We start from the raw sequence: 19,523 nt of genomic DNA, 5'->3' as shown, positions 1-19,523 counted from the left end.
TCATTTCGTTTCAAGTCTTTGTTTCAGCTTTGAACCTTGAACCAATTCGTCGCAAAGACGTCGCACTCAGTTTACATTTTAAAATCTCTCTTTGGCTTTTGAGAAAACAAAATGTTGCTAGTAAATAAAAAATAGTTCCATGAAAATGAGCAAAGCCATAAATATACAAATAACTTTAATATATTAATACCGTAACAAGATGTGATAAAATTAAATATTAATGAATAAATAAATATTTAAAATAAATCAAGAGATTTTCAATAGCATGCTAATGCAATATCTGCATCGTTATCTCTATTTTCAGCAACAACACAATGCATTTATTCTCGGTGCACGGAATAAGCTCCTCATTTACAACTCTACGAAGTGGAGAGTATGAATCTATGAATGAATCTATCAATTATTCGGCTCAATGTCGCGCACAGACTCGACCTCCGTCTTGCAGAAGAAGCACTGCTTGGTGCTGAGCAGCTGCTGCATAATGCACGTCCTGAAAATGTACAGATGATATAAAATTCTGACTTACGATGCTAATTTTGAATCTGATTTTCATTTTCATTTGATTCAAAAAATTGGATTTGCTGGACGAGATCCTCGTTAGTTAGAACTTAGAAGGCACTAGAATATTTTAAAGTGAAGTAAAAATTAACTACGAAACATGAATAGATAAATCAGCGATTTTTGTAATTACTATCAGAGAAGTTGATTCCTAGGCAGATGGCGGACCTAAGTAATTTGGTCGCGTTACGTCAAACCATAAAGTTATACCTAGCAGAATAGAGAAACAAAGGCCTGAGCAAGAGAGATGTCACAGTCAGTAACACTGCGTGGTAAAAAGAGACGCGTGACACATGACAGCAGCACTCTTTTTTTTGATGTTCAATCGGCACGTGCCGCACGTTGACAATTGAATCTCATAGAAATCATGTTTAATCATGCTTGTGTAAGTGTATACGTACACATATTTTTAAACACAGATGAAACTAAATTCGGTTTCGTTTGACAGCTCGAGATTGTCACCTAGCGGAATAGAGCATTCCGCTAGGTATATTATCTTTATGCGTCAAACCCATCCGACCGATCACACTTAACATTGAATTGACATGATCCGACCAAATGACGTAGGTCCGTCAACTGCCTAGGAATCAATTTCCTCGATGGTACAAAGACGGCGCCTATGCATCATATAGGGGTGAGCTAAGATTCTCTCCTTCGCTTTTATTTTCTAGTTAAATAGTAAGTACCGTACTTAAGTAGTTCTATTAATTCTTTAAAGGATAGGTACCTACCCTAGGGCCTTATCACACTGGCGGTTTGGTTCACTTTTAAATGAGTGAGTGCCACGAAACCGCGGCGCCTGCAGACCGCCAGTCTGATAGGGTCTTCAACCAGGCAGCTTATATTCCGGTTCAAACGGTCTCCTCCAAATCTCCAACTACCGCAACTGACCTACAAGACTGATGTCCGCACGGCTCGAAGGCGGTGTCGGCCACGCGCGCGTAGCAGATCGTACACAGCAGCTCCGACTGCGCGCTGGAGCCCGGGGAATTCGCCCGAGCCTCGTGCGCAGCCCGGAGCCGCTCCACCACGTCGCAGAGAGCCGCTAGCTCATCTGACGTCACGTCGTCCGGATCTTTCGAAACAGAAGTTTTTTGGGACGTGACTATAATCAATATACCTATTATGTCAACGTTGTATTTAAGTCTATATGTCATATACTAATATTAAACATACTAATATTATAAATGCGAAAGTGCGTCTGTCTGTCAATGTGTTACTTCTTCACGCCCAAACCGCTGAACTGATTCTGTTGAAATTTGGTATGGTTGAGGTAAGTACTTTGACTTCCGGGAAAGACCATAGAATACTTTTTATCCCGAAAAAATTACGGTTTCCACGCGATAAACGAATTTTAGACACACATATTTGAAAAAAAAAGCAAGACAAAAACAAGAAAATCACTTACAATTATAGAAGGAAAAGGTTTTGTCTTTTCCTCTTCCCAACATGAACTCCAGACCCTCGATGCGGAACAGCGGCTCCGAGACCAGAGCGTTTGCGACCTTATTCAAATGCTGAAAATATCTATATCTTAACTACACAATTTTCTAAAAGATTAATCCGCAATTCCCTATCTTAGCCAATGATTGTCAGAGGCTCATATAATGAGAATAATCATTTGGGAAGTATGATTAAGCTACTCATCTCTTGGAGCAACTTGGAGTAACTTGGAGTAGCAACAGAACCTTAGGAAGCCCAGGCAAAAGAGTGTTCACAAATTATTTCTACTTCAATACGAAAATTTCCCACTTTTTTTTTGTCGTTGTATCGCACGAATATTTTGGAGCTTCATCTTGTTACAAGTTTTCAAACAGCACCTTTAGTAAAAATAGTTTTCATACCTTGTTTCAAACTCATACCTACATTTTTGATATCTAACATAGCTGTCTATAGTGCGACAAGGCTTTAAATGAACGCCGCCATCATACAAAAACGCAATTTTCGACAGTTCTCCTTTACCTGCAGCGCCCCTGGCCACGTTCATTTAAAGCGTTGTTGCACTGTAAACTATTGATAAAGGCCACAACTCCCTAGCTTGGTGTAGCAACGAACCTCTTTAGGCAATTGAGGGTCCAGCGCCCGCAGCAGGCAGCCCGCTATAGGTGCCAGCGCGACATAGTGGTGCACGCGGTCCGTGTCGGGCAGCCCGCGCGCCGCCAGACGCCGGAACGCCGCGCCGCCGCCCCCGCGCGACCACACGCGTGACACCACCGCCATTACTACCTGGTTTCAACAATAAGATGGTGAAACATGAATGGCGACGTTGACGATCAAACATAATGAACAAGCAATAAAACTCTACATACGCAACATGCTGTCATATAACAACTTGTAAAATTAGCAATGTTTTTTTATTTTATATAACACACACTGGAAAATACGACAGTATTAATATCTCTAAATGCATAATAACATGTTGATACTGCGAAAACTTTACCAAGTGCAAGGTTAATCTGTTTGTTTGGCAAGTCGCGAATCGCGATACGAGACGACATACACATGGCCATGTAGTCTGTACGTAATAATTTACGAGACTAACAGTAACTGGTTGCAACACGCGACATTAGCGAGATTAAACTGCACTAACTTTTGCCAATTTCCCATCGATACTGAACATAATATATTGCCCTTATTTTGCTGTATTCGCTTACGAATTCGATTGCGAATATTACAAAATCGACTGCATTAACATTAATTATTGTTAAGCACAGATGTAGGTTAAAGTTTGCCCTGTGTATCTTGGCTCTCGTGTTCTTAATTACATGAGCTGATTGAAATTTAAAAGTACAAAATATTTATCACATTTTTGTGTTTTCACAGTGGTCGGTGACTTAAAAAAAATCAAAAATCTGGTCCTGGAGGTGCTGCTTGAAAGGTTGCTGTTGCAAAACTTTCTTGCTATTACCTGACAGGTCCTGCCAATGAGCAGCTCATTTTGGCCATCGCTGGCTTCTGGCGAGGTGAGCAGCTGCGGCATCAGGCACAAGGTCATCTCCAGCGCGCGCGCCAGCCCGTGGTACAGGTCGAAGCAGGTGGAACATAGCTTGATTTGCCGGGACTCAAGCTGCGAGTCCTGGGCTACGCGGTCTATCTGTAATGCGTCTTTTATATTTATAGGGAAGTGGGCAGCGAGGAATTGTAAGTAGTATCTCGCACTGCCACTCGTCATGCCGCTGCCACTGCCCGACGTGGCGAGTAAATAAGATGATCTGAGTGTCAACACTCGCGTCGTTACTGCCGCAGAAGTATTCTCGACAATATTGCCGGTACCGCGAGGAGCACCGGCAGTGGCTGAGTGTAAACAGCCCATACGAGGGAAAATCGTGTATTGAGTGTCTACTGTCTACTTGTCTAGGATAGGATTCAAGTTACTCGGGGCGGTGGTGTGGGGACACCGAGTCCTAGAGAGAGAGCCGCGATACGCAAGGTGTTCCTCCGCATCGCGGCCCCCCGAGTAGCAGGGTGGTGTCGGGTCTGCAGAATGTAGATAAGCGCTGGTAGAGTTGCGGTAGATTCTATCGTAACCGCATCTCTGCCTTAAGCGATGTGTGGAGCACCATGGGGTTTTAGTGGGTAGACTACGCAGGAATCCCACATACAAAGGCCGATATCCCCAATTTGCCGGGGATGCGTAAAGCATTTCCCCATGTTAAAAAAAGGATAGGATTCAAGTAATTGATACAGCCATGTATCAATTGCAATCCTAATCATATCGAAAATAATTTGTTAATATCTCGAAAGAGCGACGGGAAATGACATAAAATATAAAAATACTAATAATTACTACTCGTAATATTTGGGCACCTGAAAATAACAATTGCAGTAAATTAGTTTTGAAATTTGTTTTTTAATTGGATTTTAGTTGGTCTGTCCATAGACAGTTAACATAATAAATAATATAAAAGCTATTCTAGAGAAATTTAATGAAGCTCAAAACTGAATTACATAAATTCAGATGCAAAATTTGATCTAACGTGACTCTCGTTGCAATTCGGTCGACACTCAGTCCATCCGAAGTAAATGAGGCGGGGATAACTATCGAATTTGAACTTAAGCCTCTACTTTTAAGGTTCACATTCCATTGCATAGGATATGCAGCGAGTACAAAGTAAAATAATTCGAATACCGCAATCCTACAGTGTTCAGAGAGTAGTTACTTGTTAGCGGACGGCAAATGATGTTAGGTGCGGCGTGCGGCGGACAGAATCTACATAGAATACGGAATTTATTGCATCCCGACGACGTTTATATTTTGCAAGTTAGTTTTATTAGCGCCAGATTTTCGTTTAGGTTTATAAAAGTTTTCAAATTTATATTAAAATTGGATTTGTAAAATCACCGACGTAAAAATGTAGTATAATTTCTTTTAAATACCCTGCGTTCCACTTGACGTTAAAAACGATCAAAACGCTCAAAATGCCTCTTATTTTGAGCGTTTCGATCATTTTTAATGTCAAGTGGAACGCGGGGATAATAACATGTAAATGTCTTTATACTTTTAGTAAAATATTACACGAATTAGATTACAGGGCTTTTAATTATCATGTCTTCAAGCAGGAAAATAACGAATCCGACGAACAAAAAACAACATCATCTTTATATGTAACGTGAATAGATTTTATAGATCTCGCTACCTCCTGCATCATGGTGTAGAACTCTGAGAAGGCCCAGTTGAGCTGGTTGAGCAGCGTGTTGAGGAACAGCGCCGCCCGCTGCGGCTGCTCCACCAGGTACTGACGGACGCGGCCCTGGATCACTTCCGACGGACACGGGCCTGGTGATGTAGTTGATTATGAATAATGACAATGATGAATTTCACTCATAAAAAAAAGGCAGAGAGCAAGCTAACAAGAGGCTACATCTTCGAATGTAAAATATAATAATATTTTGATCGCTGTTTTCATTTTAGATTTTAGAAGGATTATCTTTACATTTCACACCTGCAACTCTTCTGCTGCTGCGAGTGGCGACGGTAGTTATAGGGCTACCAGGATCTGATGGCAAAAAGTGAGAAAAGAATTTGACTCTTATAGCAATACCGGGGTAATTGGAATATAACATTTTGGTCCTTTTTCTTCTTTATAGCGGCTGATTCTGTGTGTGAAACATGCAAATATAAAAATTTATCCAATGATCAAGGATATTTTTTGAAAATCTGCTATCAGATCCTGGTAGACCCATGCTTCCCATCAGATTAGCTGTTGGCTTGTTTGCCCCAAATTTTATAAAAAAAATTCGTTGAATGGCGTTGAGGTAAACGCCAATAAGAATTAACATTAAAGTTGAGAAGTTTACAATATATTATACTAACTTACCAAAACACTGACTCATCAGTCCCGCGTCCACTTTAGCGCCCAGGTTGTTGACGGTGGGCTCTCTGTCGCCGTACCTGATCATATTAACTATCTTTGCCTTAACAATATAACAAATATAAATCATCTATCATCTACGAGAAAATAGAGTATATTTATAAGGAACATTTATATTATGTTATTGTTAAAAACCTGACAGATCTAAACCAGAGAAAGCAATTAAATGATTGATTGATTGATTGATTGAAGATTTTCAGTAACCTCACTCACTTGAAGATACACAATGTAAACCAAAACCAGTTTTTTGACATCCACTCAAGCCGGCATATTCATACCTGGCGGCCAAGTGCGGCCACTGCCGGTGTCGGAAGCCGAAGCCGGAGCCGTGCCAGAACCGCACCAGCACCCAGTTGGACTGCGCCCACGCGCGGTTCTGGTACGGACGCATCAGCTCCTCTATCATCTTCATCTGTCTGTCATTGTATAGGTTTGGTCAGTGACGTACCAAGTCTTAAATTATTGTCTTAAAACTTTTTAGAGGACCTAAGCACAGCAAAGATTTTTACTACACCCGTTTTGGGGCTCTTGTATTCCCCAAACATAATATCCCCCCAGACATAGAAAGTAAACTACGAAAACTCGTAGGCTCTAAGCCACAGAGGTCCAGCTAATTCAATGGATTACGTACCTGATGAGGAAAAATAGAAATTATCCTTAAATCGTACAATATGGCCCCGGACATACTTACTTTTACCAATAAGACAAACTGTTTGTGAGTTTTCTTTACGCTCCTGCCTTTCGACAACTTTTTCATTGCTTATAGCTTAGTCACCAGTTCCTCCCAGTCTGGTGGATACTTACTGCTTGACCGGCACGCGTTCTATCGCCCGCATGGTGGGTCGCTGCGTGGCGAAGGAGGCGAGCGTCTGCACGAGCGCCTCGCGCGTGCTCGCCAGCACCACGCGCGCGTCGCCCAGCTCGCCGCACAGGAACGTCGCGCACGACGTCACCAGCTCCTCCCAGTCTGGTGGACGAGCTGACCTTTAAAAGCAGATACCAGAAGTATCTGGCAATATCCAGTATGATCCTGGATTGAACATTGGTACAGAAGCGTCGGATATAATAAACCCTTGGTTTGAAACATGCTCGCTATTATAAATATTATTACTTATCTAGATGCTGAACATACTTACACTGATAGTGTTAGTCTTTTGCAAGTGCTAAAATCTTTTAGACCAAAGCAAAGCATTAGCAAAATATAACATGGATAATGGCCTATCAATGTGAAACACCGTAGCTCACAACTATTGGACTGAATTAACTGAATAAAGCAGCGACCACATAACCCAATAGACGCCTAATGTTTTGATTTCTCTTAACAAATTATTGTGTCAATGTGCTGAGGTAAGCGACGCGGGGGGGAGAGGTAAGAAATGCATTACGATTGGCCAATTCAAATTCACGGCATGTCATAAATCAGAACTAGTGATGGGAAACACGAGAAGCGCTTGTCAAAAGAAATAAAAAAAACCAGTACATATTTATTTTAAAGTATAAAATTAAGAAAAGACTTTTATTAATTGTGGCAAGCTTCTAAAAATATACAAAAACGTCTTCGGATTATATTAAAAAAGTACCTATACTTACCTTATATTTAAAAATATACTTTTTTTACAAATTATATATATATACTTTTTTTAAACTTTTAAAGAGCAAAAATTTTGTAATATTATATGATTTTTGCGAAACTTTTATCGTTTACGCAGCACAATAGGAAAAATCACCCGATTTTGAAACATTCTTCATTGGTGCTCCGCTCCTATTGGTCTTAGCGTGATAATATAATATAGGCTACATAGGATATATAATTAAGCCTTCCTTGATTAATACTGAGAAAAAAATAATTTAAATCGGTCCAGTAGTTTCTGAGATCAGCGCGTTCAAACAACAAACAAACACTTCAGCTTTATATTTATTTTTAGTATAGATTATTTGACTTGCTGATTCCGCCACATGATTTCTAAGTCACAATAAAATTGATGGAAATTTATTTCTAAAAATAGTTGTTCGCCAAGTTTTAGTGACTAAAAATCTTTACTTGGTTACTTTCTTTACGCTTTCAAGATAAGATTTCATGATTACTTCGCAACGCCGACAAAAAACAACGCTTTGTGATGGGTAGATAGTAGTAGTACTAGTAGATGGATGGTTTATCAATATTTCTCTTACTAAAATTGGCAAAAACAGTGTTGGTACTGCAGAGCTCAGTAATCGTCGACAATTTTTATTGCTTTTTTTTATGAGATAAGAGGGCAAACGAGCAAACGAGTCACCTGATGGAAAGCAACTTCCGTCGCCCATGGACACTCGCAGCATCAGAAGAGCTGCAGGTGCGTTGGCGGCTTTTTAAGAGGGAATAGGGAAGGGTAGGGATGGGAAGGGAAGGGAAGGGAATAGGGTAGGGTAGGGAATAGGGGATTGGGCCTCCGGTAAACTCACTCGGCGAAACACAGCGCAAGCGCTGTTTCACGCCGGTTTTCTGTAAGAACGTGGTATTTCTCCGGTCGAGCCGGCCCATTCGTGCCGAAGCATGGCTCTCCCACGTATAGCTATACGCTATAAATTATAATCATTAATCAGTTGTTTAACAACAGTTCTACTCAAAATGACTTGAGCATATCACGCTTTGTTTCGATTTTCGATTAAAAAAAAATATACCTCTGAAAGATAGTTGGTATCACATCACTAGTGACGCGTGACGATAACGGAAGAAAGGATAAGCATTACTAATTTGTATTTGATAGAAAGGGATATGACTTATGTCAAATGCTTTCGTCATGGATTCAGACCAGTGTAATTTGAGCTCTGAACAAATTGATTCTTGACAGTAAAAAAATATTTTGTATGAAACGCACGAGATGTACATGGGTCACGGATGTGGTCGATACTAAGACAGATTTCGCTATCAAAATCTAAAGTAAGACCTATAAGTCTTACATATTGTCTGAAAGTATTCGCCTTGCAATAGGCGTCTAGAGCATAGACATAATATAGCATTATATTATGTTTATGGTCTAGAGCATAGACATAATATATACTGTCGTAAAGACCACCTGACAACTCGAAAATGCGTGACCATTTTTGATCTGTCAATGAGTGCGTGTGCTAGTGATGTATATTTTACTATCGATAGTATAGTATTTTGCTATCGATAGTTTAGTCCGTTCGAGTTATTTTACCTGAGTTTCTATAAGAAATAAATAATATGCAACTTTGATAGATTTGTATTTCAAATTAGGTATCATAAATTTTAATTGGCAAAAAAAGGTGACGATTGAAAAGTAGATACACATTTTCTTTTGGAATGATTTTTCAATCGTTGGATATGTTATGACATGAGGTTCTTATAGGGGTAAATAATTTACACTTAACACATTATAAAGTTACTTATTTATTACTCAGGTAAAATCTATCTGGTAAATCAGTCCTTACATTGAAAGTAAACGTTGAAAGTAAACAACACACATAGTATATTATATTTTATTCTTAAATTAAATACATATTATAAAATATCGTAATATTTTATTACAATTATTTTGAACCGACTTCCAAACAGGACGTTCTTCTAGACGTTCGCCTGTCGATATATTTTTATGTATGTTCAACGATTACTCCGCCGTTTATGAACCGATTTTCAAATTTTTTCTTTTGCTGTACATTGTATTGTTCCGAGTAGGTATCATGTTCACAAAAGTGGTGGTCTGGTGATGGAAACAATGAGAAATCGAAGTGACTCCTTGATATTCAAATGGGAACATATGGTCCCAGAAAACGTTCAAAATCTTTCGATTAATAAATTTAAAAAAGTAGTCAAAGAACGTTTTGTGCCAAAGCCAAAATGATTTCATAATTGATGGCACATCTTGGGAGTAGAATGCTGAATGACTGCTTGCAAGGCTACTTCTACATGACTTACAATTATTATGTATCTATCTATGTTTACATTGTATAATTTTTAGTTACAGCATTGTAAATTTTGTTTTAAAAGATTGATTTTGTTTGTTTTTTCTGGTCAGAAATTTCGGATAATGTGCGGCCGGGCTTAAGGTGATAAATATAAAGGTAAATGATTTTTATTTTAGATTTATGTTATTGTAAAATATCGATAAGCATATCGATAAATTTGATTCAAGCACTAGCGTATATGTAAGAAATTCTGATGAAAATTTTTTCTTTAAAATTTGTGTAATATAGGAACAATAGTACCTTTAGTTACGCAAAATATGAAAGTAAAAGGGAGGATTCACAATATTTTATTTGAAATAGAGAACTAAAGACCAGAATATAGCAAAAATAAACACATCGTATCAATTAGGACATGAAGATTAATTACGGGTGAAATGTATATTTTTCAGGATTATTCCTATGATTTACACTGCAATCACTCACAGCACAAGTTATTATTGTTATATATAATAGTATTTGTTGAAAATAACATACGATTTAAATAATAAATTGCAAATACCGAAAGGGCATAAAAACGATTGACGACTTTTGACGACCTGTCAAATAAAAGTTGTTACAATTTTCATTAGACTGCCTCTCTCTTTTCATCTTGTTATAATTCCCTAAAGGATTTTCTTCTCTCTCGCACTCTTTGTTGGTCTTTAGCATTATATTATGTCTATGGTCTAGAGGCTATGTGGTCGCTGGAATAAAGTGTCAAAAATGTCAATAGATTCCTAACATTTGCCCTGATAACATTACTTGGGTAACGCCCTTGCCATATTATTGTCTTTGTGAACCGTGAAAAAGCTAGATGCAACCAATGAATAGCAATTCGACGCGGAAGACAGTTGGTATGTTAGTGCTTGTTCAGACACAGTGGGAACCGCGCGGTTTGGAGTTTGGACCCGTGCATTTTAACCGCTCGCAGCTTCTTACAAAGCCGTTGTATTACAATGTTCACAATTAACCGCTCAGTTACTGCGCTGGAAACGCACGGTTCCCGCTGTCTGAACAAGCACTTACTCGCTTTTTCACGGATGTCTGCGTCAGTATGCTAAAGATATAATTTTTAGTGTCCTTGCAGTGCGCACACGCACCTGGCAGCTGATGCGTGGGCACGGTGGGGTGCATGTACAGGCGCAGCGTGTTGCACAGCTCCAGCGCCGCGTCCACGTGGTACTCCGGCGTGAACGCGAACAGCGCCTCCGACAACTCCGCATTACTGGTCGGCGCTGGAAGATACCAGTGTAAGGACATTCTAAATGCTTAGATATATACGTCGCAGGCCACTGGTTAAAATAGCCGTTCAATCCTTTGACTGAACAACGCCATTCAATCACACGGCTATACGTCGTTTAGCCGACTTGTTGACTGCAACGTTCAACACTACAGCTAGACGACGCTTAGCTAACTGGTTAAATGGCAAATTAACTAAGGTGACCATAAGTTTAGTGTTATTATTAAGTACACAAACGCAATGATAATTAGCAGAATAAATTATATTGTAACTCATTTACATTCCAAATAAATTATCGAAAATTATGACATACTACTTGCGTAATGAGTACATTCATTCCTACAAGGATCTTTAACATAATTGAATGACATGAGAGCACCCGTCGAGTAGTACTTTATAATATAGCGAGTAAATTACATAATATTTTTTGGGCAAAAGGCCGAAGGATATCTTTTTAGCAAGCTGTAGATAATATACATTCCATACCGGAACCTGCCACCGATTGGAAAGACACACGCGGCGTAGTGGCGTGTGATGTGGGCGTCACGGGGCTGTGGAATGTGGATGTTAAAATGAAATATACTATCAGAGCAGTTGATTCCTAGGCAAATGGCGGACCTACGTAATTTGGTCGCGTTATGTCAAATTCGTCCGACCGATCACAGCTAATATTGAATTGACATAGCCCGACCAATTCTCGTAGGACCATCAAGTGCCTATGAATCAATTTCTTTGATAGTACATTTACAATTTTAATGTTAAGTATTTGTGACTCTTTAGTCTCACTTTACACATTGTAATTTACATAGTAGTAAGTATGTGGCGCCTGCTATGTTTGAACTTATTACTTATCCTGTATATTTTTTGTGAGGACCTGTAATTGGCTTCTTATTTTCTAGTATAAGTTATTTACTGTTTTTATTGATAGGCAAAGGTCAGGTCATTTTACTTTGTTAGGTCTTCCTGACAAAGTAAAATAAAACATTAGATAATTTTAAAGACTCTGCGGTAGTATACAATAAATTGTTCTAATGTGATGTATTAGTATCGACTATCGACGTTCGGAAATATTTTTGTAAAAAAATTACTCTGAATAAAAAATATTTTGATTTTGTGACACGACTGCAGTTGGTACCTTTGGTCTGAGCTGGAGGTGTAGTCGAGCTGCAGCGACGAGTAGCTGTCGTCGTCCAGCACCGAGCTCTTGCCGCCCAACACCTCTCTGCTGCCGCCCTGGTGAACAACCGGTTTTTTTAAGATTGTTTGAATGGGATGCTAAATAGTCATGTCTATCATCGTATTTGAGCTTCTCCGCGTAACATTGATTATACCATTAAAGAATAAAAATATTTGACATACTCATTGCCTCCCACGGTGTTGGGCTGCGTGTTTTTTTTTTTTATTTTTTATTTTTATTTATTATTATTAAATAAGAGGGCAAACGAGCAAACGGGTCACCTGATGGTAAGCAACTACCGTCGCCCATGGACACTCGCAACATCAGAAGAGCTGCAGGTGCGTTGCCGGCCTTTTAAGAGGGTATACGCTCTTTTCTTGAAGGTTTGCAGGTCGTATCGGTCCGGAAATACTGCTGGTGACAGTTCATTCCAGAGTTTTACAGTGCGCGGCAGAAAGTTACGCGAAAAACGCACTGTGGAAGACTGCCACTCATCAAGGTGATGAGGATGGTATGTTTTTCGCGTGGGACGATAGCGAAAAGTTGCAGGTGGTATGATTCCGAACAATTCCTCAGAGCACTCCCCGTGATACAACCGATAGAGGATGCAGAGTGAAGCAACATCTCGGCGTAATTCCAGGGGGTCCAAGCTGTTTGAAACACTATGGCAGTCAACAATTCGAGCAGCCCTTCGTTGGATACGATCCAGAGGGAGCAGTTGGTATTTTGGCGCCCCTGCCCAGAGATGAGAACAATATTCCATATGAGGCCGAACCTGCGCCTTGTAGAGTTGTAGGCGTTGGTCCGGACTGTCTCGCTCTGTTAAGAACGCCAAGCTTCTTCGAGGCTAATTTGGCCTTACCCTCAAGATGATATCGGAACTGGACTTCACTCGATATGTTGACGCCAAGTATCTCAATGCTAGGGGAGATGGTTAAAGATGTGCCCTCGAAACGAGGATAAACGACCATTGGTGAACGCGCAGACTTGTGTCTTGGCGGGGTTGAATTGGACTAAGTTACGTCTACCCCATTCAGAGACCTTCTCCAATGAATTCTCCACCTTAGACACAAGTTCGTTTCGACTCTCAGTGACATTTTGCCGAGAAATATTAGGGGAGCCGGTATATAAAGCATCACCTGTACTATCATCCGCATAGCAATGAATGCCTTTGGTTTGTAACATGTCATTGATATGCAGTATGAATAGAGTAGGCGATAGCACACAGCCCTGAGGGACACCAGCATTAACAGACTGAGTTTCCGAGCATTCGCCGTCAACTACGACCTTTATGCTTCTGTCTGCTAAGAAACTAGTGACCCACTTACATAATTTCTCGGGCAGCCCGTATGATGGAAGCTTTGATAGCAGCGCTTTATGCCAAACCCGATCGTAGGCCTTCGCAATGTCCAAACTAACAGCCAATGCCTCTCCCTTCGACTCAATTGCCTGAGCCCAACGATGAGACAGGTATGCCAAGAGATCACCAGCCGAGCGACCCTTACGGAACCCGTATTGTTTGTCGCTTAGCAATCCCTGGCCGTCCAAGTATCGAAGAAGCTGGCAATTGATAATGGATTCCATTATCTTCGAGAAGAGAGAGGTTATAGCGATTGGTCTGTAGTTGGAAGGATTTGAGCGATCACCTTTTTTGGGGGATCGGGTGCACCAAGGCTGTCTTCCAGGAAGCCGGGACTATGCCAGTGGAATAGGAGAGCCGAAAAAGACGCGTCAAGACCGGAGCCAACTCTGGAGCACACTTTTTCAACACAATAGGCGGGATTCCGTCAGGCCCACTCGACTTTTGGATATCAAGAGAACAGAGGGCTTTTCGCACTGAGCGCTGATGAAACCGTATATCCGACATGATGCTCGTGCATCGCGGTATGGTCGGCGGTTTCTGCCCCCCGTCATCCAGGGTCGAGTTTGACGCAAAGAGCTTGCCCAGAAGATCGGCTTTGTCTTTTGCGTCCTGGGCCAACGATCCATTTCCTACGTGTAGGGATGGTAGGGTTGGCTTGCAGAAATTTCCTTCAATAGCTTTGGCCAGAGACCAGAATGCACGGGTTCCCGAGGGGAGGCGCTCAAGTCTCTTGCCAATTCTATTGATGTGCTGTTGCTTTGCCCGAGTAATCTCTTTCTTGAGAGACCTAGAGGCAAGGTTGTACTCCTTTTTATATATGCTGGTATTTAAATCCCGAGCAGACACTGTGTTGGCCCAGGATTGGTAAGCCTCCTGCTTCCGGCGAGAAGCTTTTTTGAGGGATGAACCAAACCAGGGACGAAATCTGCCGCCAGTTGGCACTACAGAGGTCGGAATGAAAAGTTCCATCCCCTGCATCACCACATCAGCAACAGAGTTGGCAGTGTTGTCGAGATCGTCCGGCGAGAAGCACACGTGCCCCCAAGGATAGGATGCAAAAAACGACCGCATCCCATCCCAGTCTGCTGACTTATAGTGCCACACACGACGGTATTTAACTGCGCGCTGTCTTAACACCGTCGTAAGTGGCACAGAACTCCTAACAAGGCAATGATCCGATGAACCAAGTGGTGCGGTTACGGATATTTGGTAGCCGTCAGGATTTGAAGTCAGTAGGAGGTCCAACAAGGAAGGATTCTGACCATCCACATCTGGGATTCGCGTAGGCGTAGTAACCAGTTGTGTCAAGTCGTTCGCAAGGGCAAAGTTGCAGACAGATCTCCCCGCGTGATCAGTTTTACTGGAATTGAGCCAGTCGGCGTGGTGGGCATTAAAGTCGCCAAGTATTATGATCTCTGCGGATGGGATCTGCTGCAGCACAAAATCTGAAGCAGCTTGTAGGTGCTCCAAGAGTCGGTCCGTCTTGGGGTCACCACTATGGGACCTATATAGGCACGCATAGACGCAAGGGTGGTCGTCGCAATCTATGCGGAGCCATAAGTTTGATAGGTCCATGACCTCAAGATTGCTGAGGCGGCGAGAGCTGATATCATCTCTGATATACACACTCCAGCTTTGGGTAGAAAGGAGTGCTCGACCTGGGTGGGAAAGGTATGATGTGTCACTCGGAGATGATATCTGCGTCTCGGTTAAAAAGAGCAAAGCTGGCTTTTCCGTCTCAAGGTGGTAATGGACGGCATTAAGGTTGGAGTGTAATCCCCTGATATTACAAAAGTCCATGTTTAATATCGGGGGGGGGTGCCTTTGTGTGTTTGCTCTTGCCCCGAGCAGATTGGAGCGCAGTTTTGCCCTCCCCAGAATACGAGGGGCAGCCTGGACGTCCACGTTCAGTTCCAGGGGTTCCTGAGCATGGACGTCCAGAGAGGGATTCTCCAACGCAGTTGGTACCCTCCTGGGGTAACAAATTGTTTTTCAATTGCGGCAATTCTAGGGTGGTAGGGGATTGGGCCTCCGGTAAACTCACTCACTCGGCGAAACACAGCGCAAGCGCTGTTTCACGCCGGTTTTCGATTTTGAATGGCTTAATTAACATTCAAAATTATAGGGAGACTGATATTCCCAATATTTGATCTATATCTGGTTTTGCCCTACTAGAGATAGGAATACCTCACAATTGACATAAAATATATGTCTTTAATGTCTAATGTGAGCTATTCCTATCTCTAGTAAGGCAAAACCAGATATAGATCAAATATTGGGAACGGCCGTTAAACATTCTTCACAAACGTTCTTATATTATTAGGTACCTCTTATTCGAATACAATTTTAAAATAAAAGGAAACATTTTCAATATTGAACAAAAAATTTGTAAAGTGTTAAGAATATTACAAAATACAATTTCTTTAAAGTATTCCCTGCCTCGACTTTACGAGGTATTAAATTTTCTCTTATAATATAATGGCTTGTTGTTTGCAAGTCGATATTATGCAGCGCTGCATACACATACAAATTATTCTAAAAGAATTGACTGCGAGATATAATTTTATTATATACTAAATTATAGTTGTGTATAAGAATAGCACACATAGTGGACTGCAGGTTTTTTTTCATAGAGTGAGCGATAGATTTCAATAAAGGACATCAGGCATTCTGGTCTAAAAATAAATAAATGCGCGGCCAGTTCTAGGCATATTTCCAATAGCTAGGTTATTTATATCTTAAACTAATTCTATGAATTTAACACTGTTACTATACGTTTTTAGTAGTTATTTAAGATTTCGTACGTAGGTAACTCATAATAATAATAAATAATACCTAATATAACAAATGCAGGTACAGGGTTAAGTCCATATTTTTTTAAGTTCCCTAGCTATTTTAAATAATCCTAGGTCTGGCCGCGCCTCTTTTTTTTAGACCAACATAATATTATGGAAATTGCCTAATGTCCTTTAAGAAAAATACGGCCGACGCCACTGTTCCCCGTCAAAATGTGCACAATTCTATAAAGCGCAATAATATGATATGTAAAGCGCAGTATGTTTGTTGGTTTTAAGATCAAGTAAACACTGGGAACTGAGATAAATATTTCCCTACCGCGAACCGACGTGCTCTTACTTCTAGGAATAGCGCAGTGTACATAATGCAGTAAAATATACATGGAATGTACATGGAATACGTGGATTTCGTGAATTCAAATGTAGCTACTATCAGAAGTGTACTTTTATCATGAGTTTGATAGTTGTAAATTTATACCACGTGCTAGTTAACCACGTGACAACCGTACTTTTTATCGCAACAAAAAAAGAACTCAAGTTATTAATGTTATAGCTTAAAAGAGGGTCGTCCCTCTCCCCTTCCGAGTCCGGTTGGGGTGACATATGCGTATATGTTCTAATGTCAAAGTAATTGGTAGAGCTCTCTACGACAATGTCGCGGTCGCGGTCATGATTTAGGTGTGTTCTTATGCTATCCGCATGCGAACTCGAACCCGGGATCGAGCTCGGCACCGGATTTCGGTCGGTCTGTCTGTTTGTCGTTCGGGTCGTGTTGAGTCCTCGGGGAAGGCGCCGACGTCGTCCCCGGTGCAGTACTAACCACGCGGGTGAGTGTGATTTCTGTTTACGTAACTATACACAGTACGTTACGTATTCTGTGATGGGGTCTACAGGGTCTACAGGGGCTAAGATATTATGTTTAGGCCGTCTGAAGGGGTATCGGAATGTAGTAATGCGGCATAGTCGTCAGACAGCAGGCGCATCGTGTACAGTACGCCGGTGAGCAGGTGCGCGATATCGCTCTGTCTCTATCACGTCCACACCGCGCCCCGCACCCACGACATCGCCACAGCACCCGTCTCCAGCTCCTGATAATCCCGAACTGTACCTGCACTTGCGCAGCGTAGTCGGCATCAGACAGCATCCGCAGCGTGTGCAGCGCGCCGGCGAGCAGGCGCGCGATATCGCTCTGTCTCTGTCGCGTCCACACCGCGCCCCGCACCCACGACATCGCTACTGCTCCTGTTTCTAGCTCCTTCTGATAATGAAAACGAGATGATGCCAGAAAATTCTGAGGTGTCTGTGTGAAAGTTTTGTGCATCTTCTTTTTACCTGTTGCCTTTTAGAGTTTGCTGTAATAGGTCTGATTATCCTTTTAATATCATCATTTTATCTTTTGAAGATCTTAAGAGCGTAATTTTACAAATATAAAGGAAATAATATTTCCTTATTTAAAATTGGCGCCCATTCATAGTGGCAAAAATTAATTGTGCCACAATTTGACAAACATCAAGAGGAGAAGCCGAAGGAGTTTTATCTGTGACAACTGACAAGCATTACCGAGCAAGTTTTCATATTTTTCAAGAGTTTTCATATTTTAAGATTAATAGTAAAAAATAGTTTAGAATAAACTTTAATTGTCGTTTTTCTTATTTCAGGTATGGTCAAATTATGTTATGTTATAGAATTATAGTATTATGTTGTAGTATAATAGAGAATAATAATAAAACTTCTTATTTCAGAACAACACAAAGTTTATTCTAATTTCAAAAACAAATTGTAATAAAAACGTATTACAAAACGACAATTTGTTTATAAAAAACAATGGAAAAACTTCAATTCGAATTTACTTTGTTGCCTAGTAGTGATGGAAAATCTAATATTTTATGTATAACCTCAATTGGCACACCGGACAGCAAAGTATATGCTATACCAGAAGAATTACAAGGAGTTAGTCATCATAAGACCTTATGTTCTACTACATCCTTTACTAAAGTAAAAAATAGCTTAAAGAAACGATACCAAAAAAGAAGAATATGGATAACCTTGTCAAAAGAACTGTCCGAAACTTATCTAGATGCAGATAATAATATTCAATTTAATGACCAGTATTTGGAGGAAATAAGTATAGAGAAATCCCTTACTGGTAATACATTGCCAACGGAAACAGAAAGATTAGAAAAAATATTTGTGAGGTTCCTGGAAAATACTCAAACTAGCAGCAATAAGCAACAGAATTTGAAAAATATAGCAGAAAAATTTGTGATAGAAAAATTTACAACAAGAAATCCAAATGCAAGTCAATGGATTGAGATGTTTGAGAAAGAGTGCATTCGATGTGATGTCACAACCGATGAAAGTAAAATTGAAGTACTCCGATTATTTTTGGACAAAAGTTGTTTAGACTGGTACAATTCAATGATTATAAAATTATCAATGAATTCAGATTGGTCGCAATGGAAAGATAAGTTTTGTCATTCATTTATCAATAAAGGTTGGAATCCAGTGATATATGCATTATCTTTTAAATATAAAGAGGGTTTACTAGTGGATTATGCAATGAGAAAGGAGAAACTATTATTGGAGATGAGAAAATCAATAGATACAGATACTTTAATTGATATCATTGCGGCTGGTTTACCAGAATTCATATTAAACAAGATTGACAGGGAATCCTTAAAAGACACAGTAGATTTATTTAACGAACTCGGTAAATATGAACACCTGATGAACAGAAGAAGTAGGATAACTCCAAGGAAATATGAAAACCAGAAGTATGTGAGTAAAAATGAAGAGAAAAGTCCATGTAAAATATGTGACAAGTTAAATAAAGGTACCCGTTACCATCCGGAAGCTACTTGCTGGTTTCGGTCAAATGAAAATGGACAAGTTAAAAAAAGGGACTATAAACATGTTAACAACTCTGTGATTGAAGCTGAATTGATAACTGACCAAAAAAACGAGTTGTAACACCATTAATATACGTCAAGCTACAATTGGATGATAAACTTGAACTATATGGAGTGTATGACTCTGGTTCAAATGTTTCATTAATAAATTCAAGATTCCT

General features: G+C 40.3%; 1 protein-coding gene across 1 annotated transcript in view; it reads right to left on the bottom strand.

Moving 5' to 3' along the window:
• Positions 1–260: 260 nt before the first annotated feature.
• Positions 261–19,523, bottom strand: part of LOC121728801 (E3 ubiquitin-protein ligase RNF123-like) — a 55,894-nt gene continuing 36,631 nt past the window's right edge. Inside the window, exons 22-34 of the mRNA XM_042117135.1 lie at positions 17,562–17,711; positions 12,254–12,351; positions 11,605–11,669; positions 10,979–11,113; positions 6,735–6,897; positions 6,209–6,346; positions 5,877–5,950; positions 5,196–5,335; positions 3,467–3,652; positions 2,614–2,784; positions 1,967–2,075; positions 1,450–1,633; positions 261–490 (exon numbers count right to left, since the gene is read on the bottom strand). Coding sequence (XP_041973069.1) covers positions 397–490; positions 1,450–1,633; positions 1,967–2,075; positions 2,614–2,784; positions 3,467–3,652; positions 5,196–5,335; positions 5,877–5,950; positions 6,209–6,346; positions 6,735–6,897; positions 10,979–11,113; positions 11,605–11,669; positions 12,254–12,351; positions 17,562–17,711 — 1,707 coding nt within the window. The 3' untranslated portion in view covers positions 261–396. The remainder of the gene's footprint in view (positions 491–1,449; positions 1,634–1,966; positions 2,076–2,613; positions 2,785–3,466; positions 3,653–5,195; positions 5,336–5,876; positions 5,951–6,208; positions 6,347–6,734; positions 6,898–10,978; positions 11,114–11,604; positions 11,670–12,253; positions 12,352–17,561; positions 17,712–19,523) is intronic.

This window comes from Aricia agestis, chromosome 1, assembly GCF_905147365.1.
Source record: "Aricia agestis chromosome 1, ilAriAges1.1, whole genome shotgun sequence".
In the NCBI taxonomy this organism is placed as follows: Eukaryota; Metazoa; Arthropoda; class Insecta; order Lepidoptera; family Lycaenidae; genus Aricia; species Aricia agestis.
This window is presented reverse-complemented; position numbering and strand designations above follow the sequence as displayed.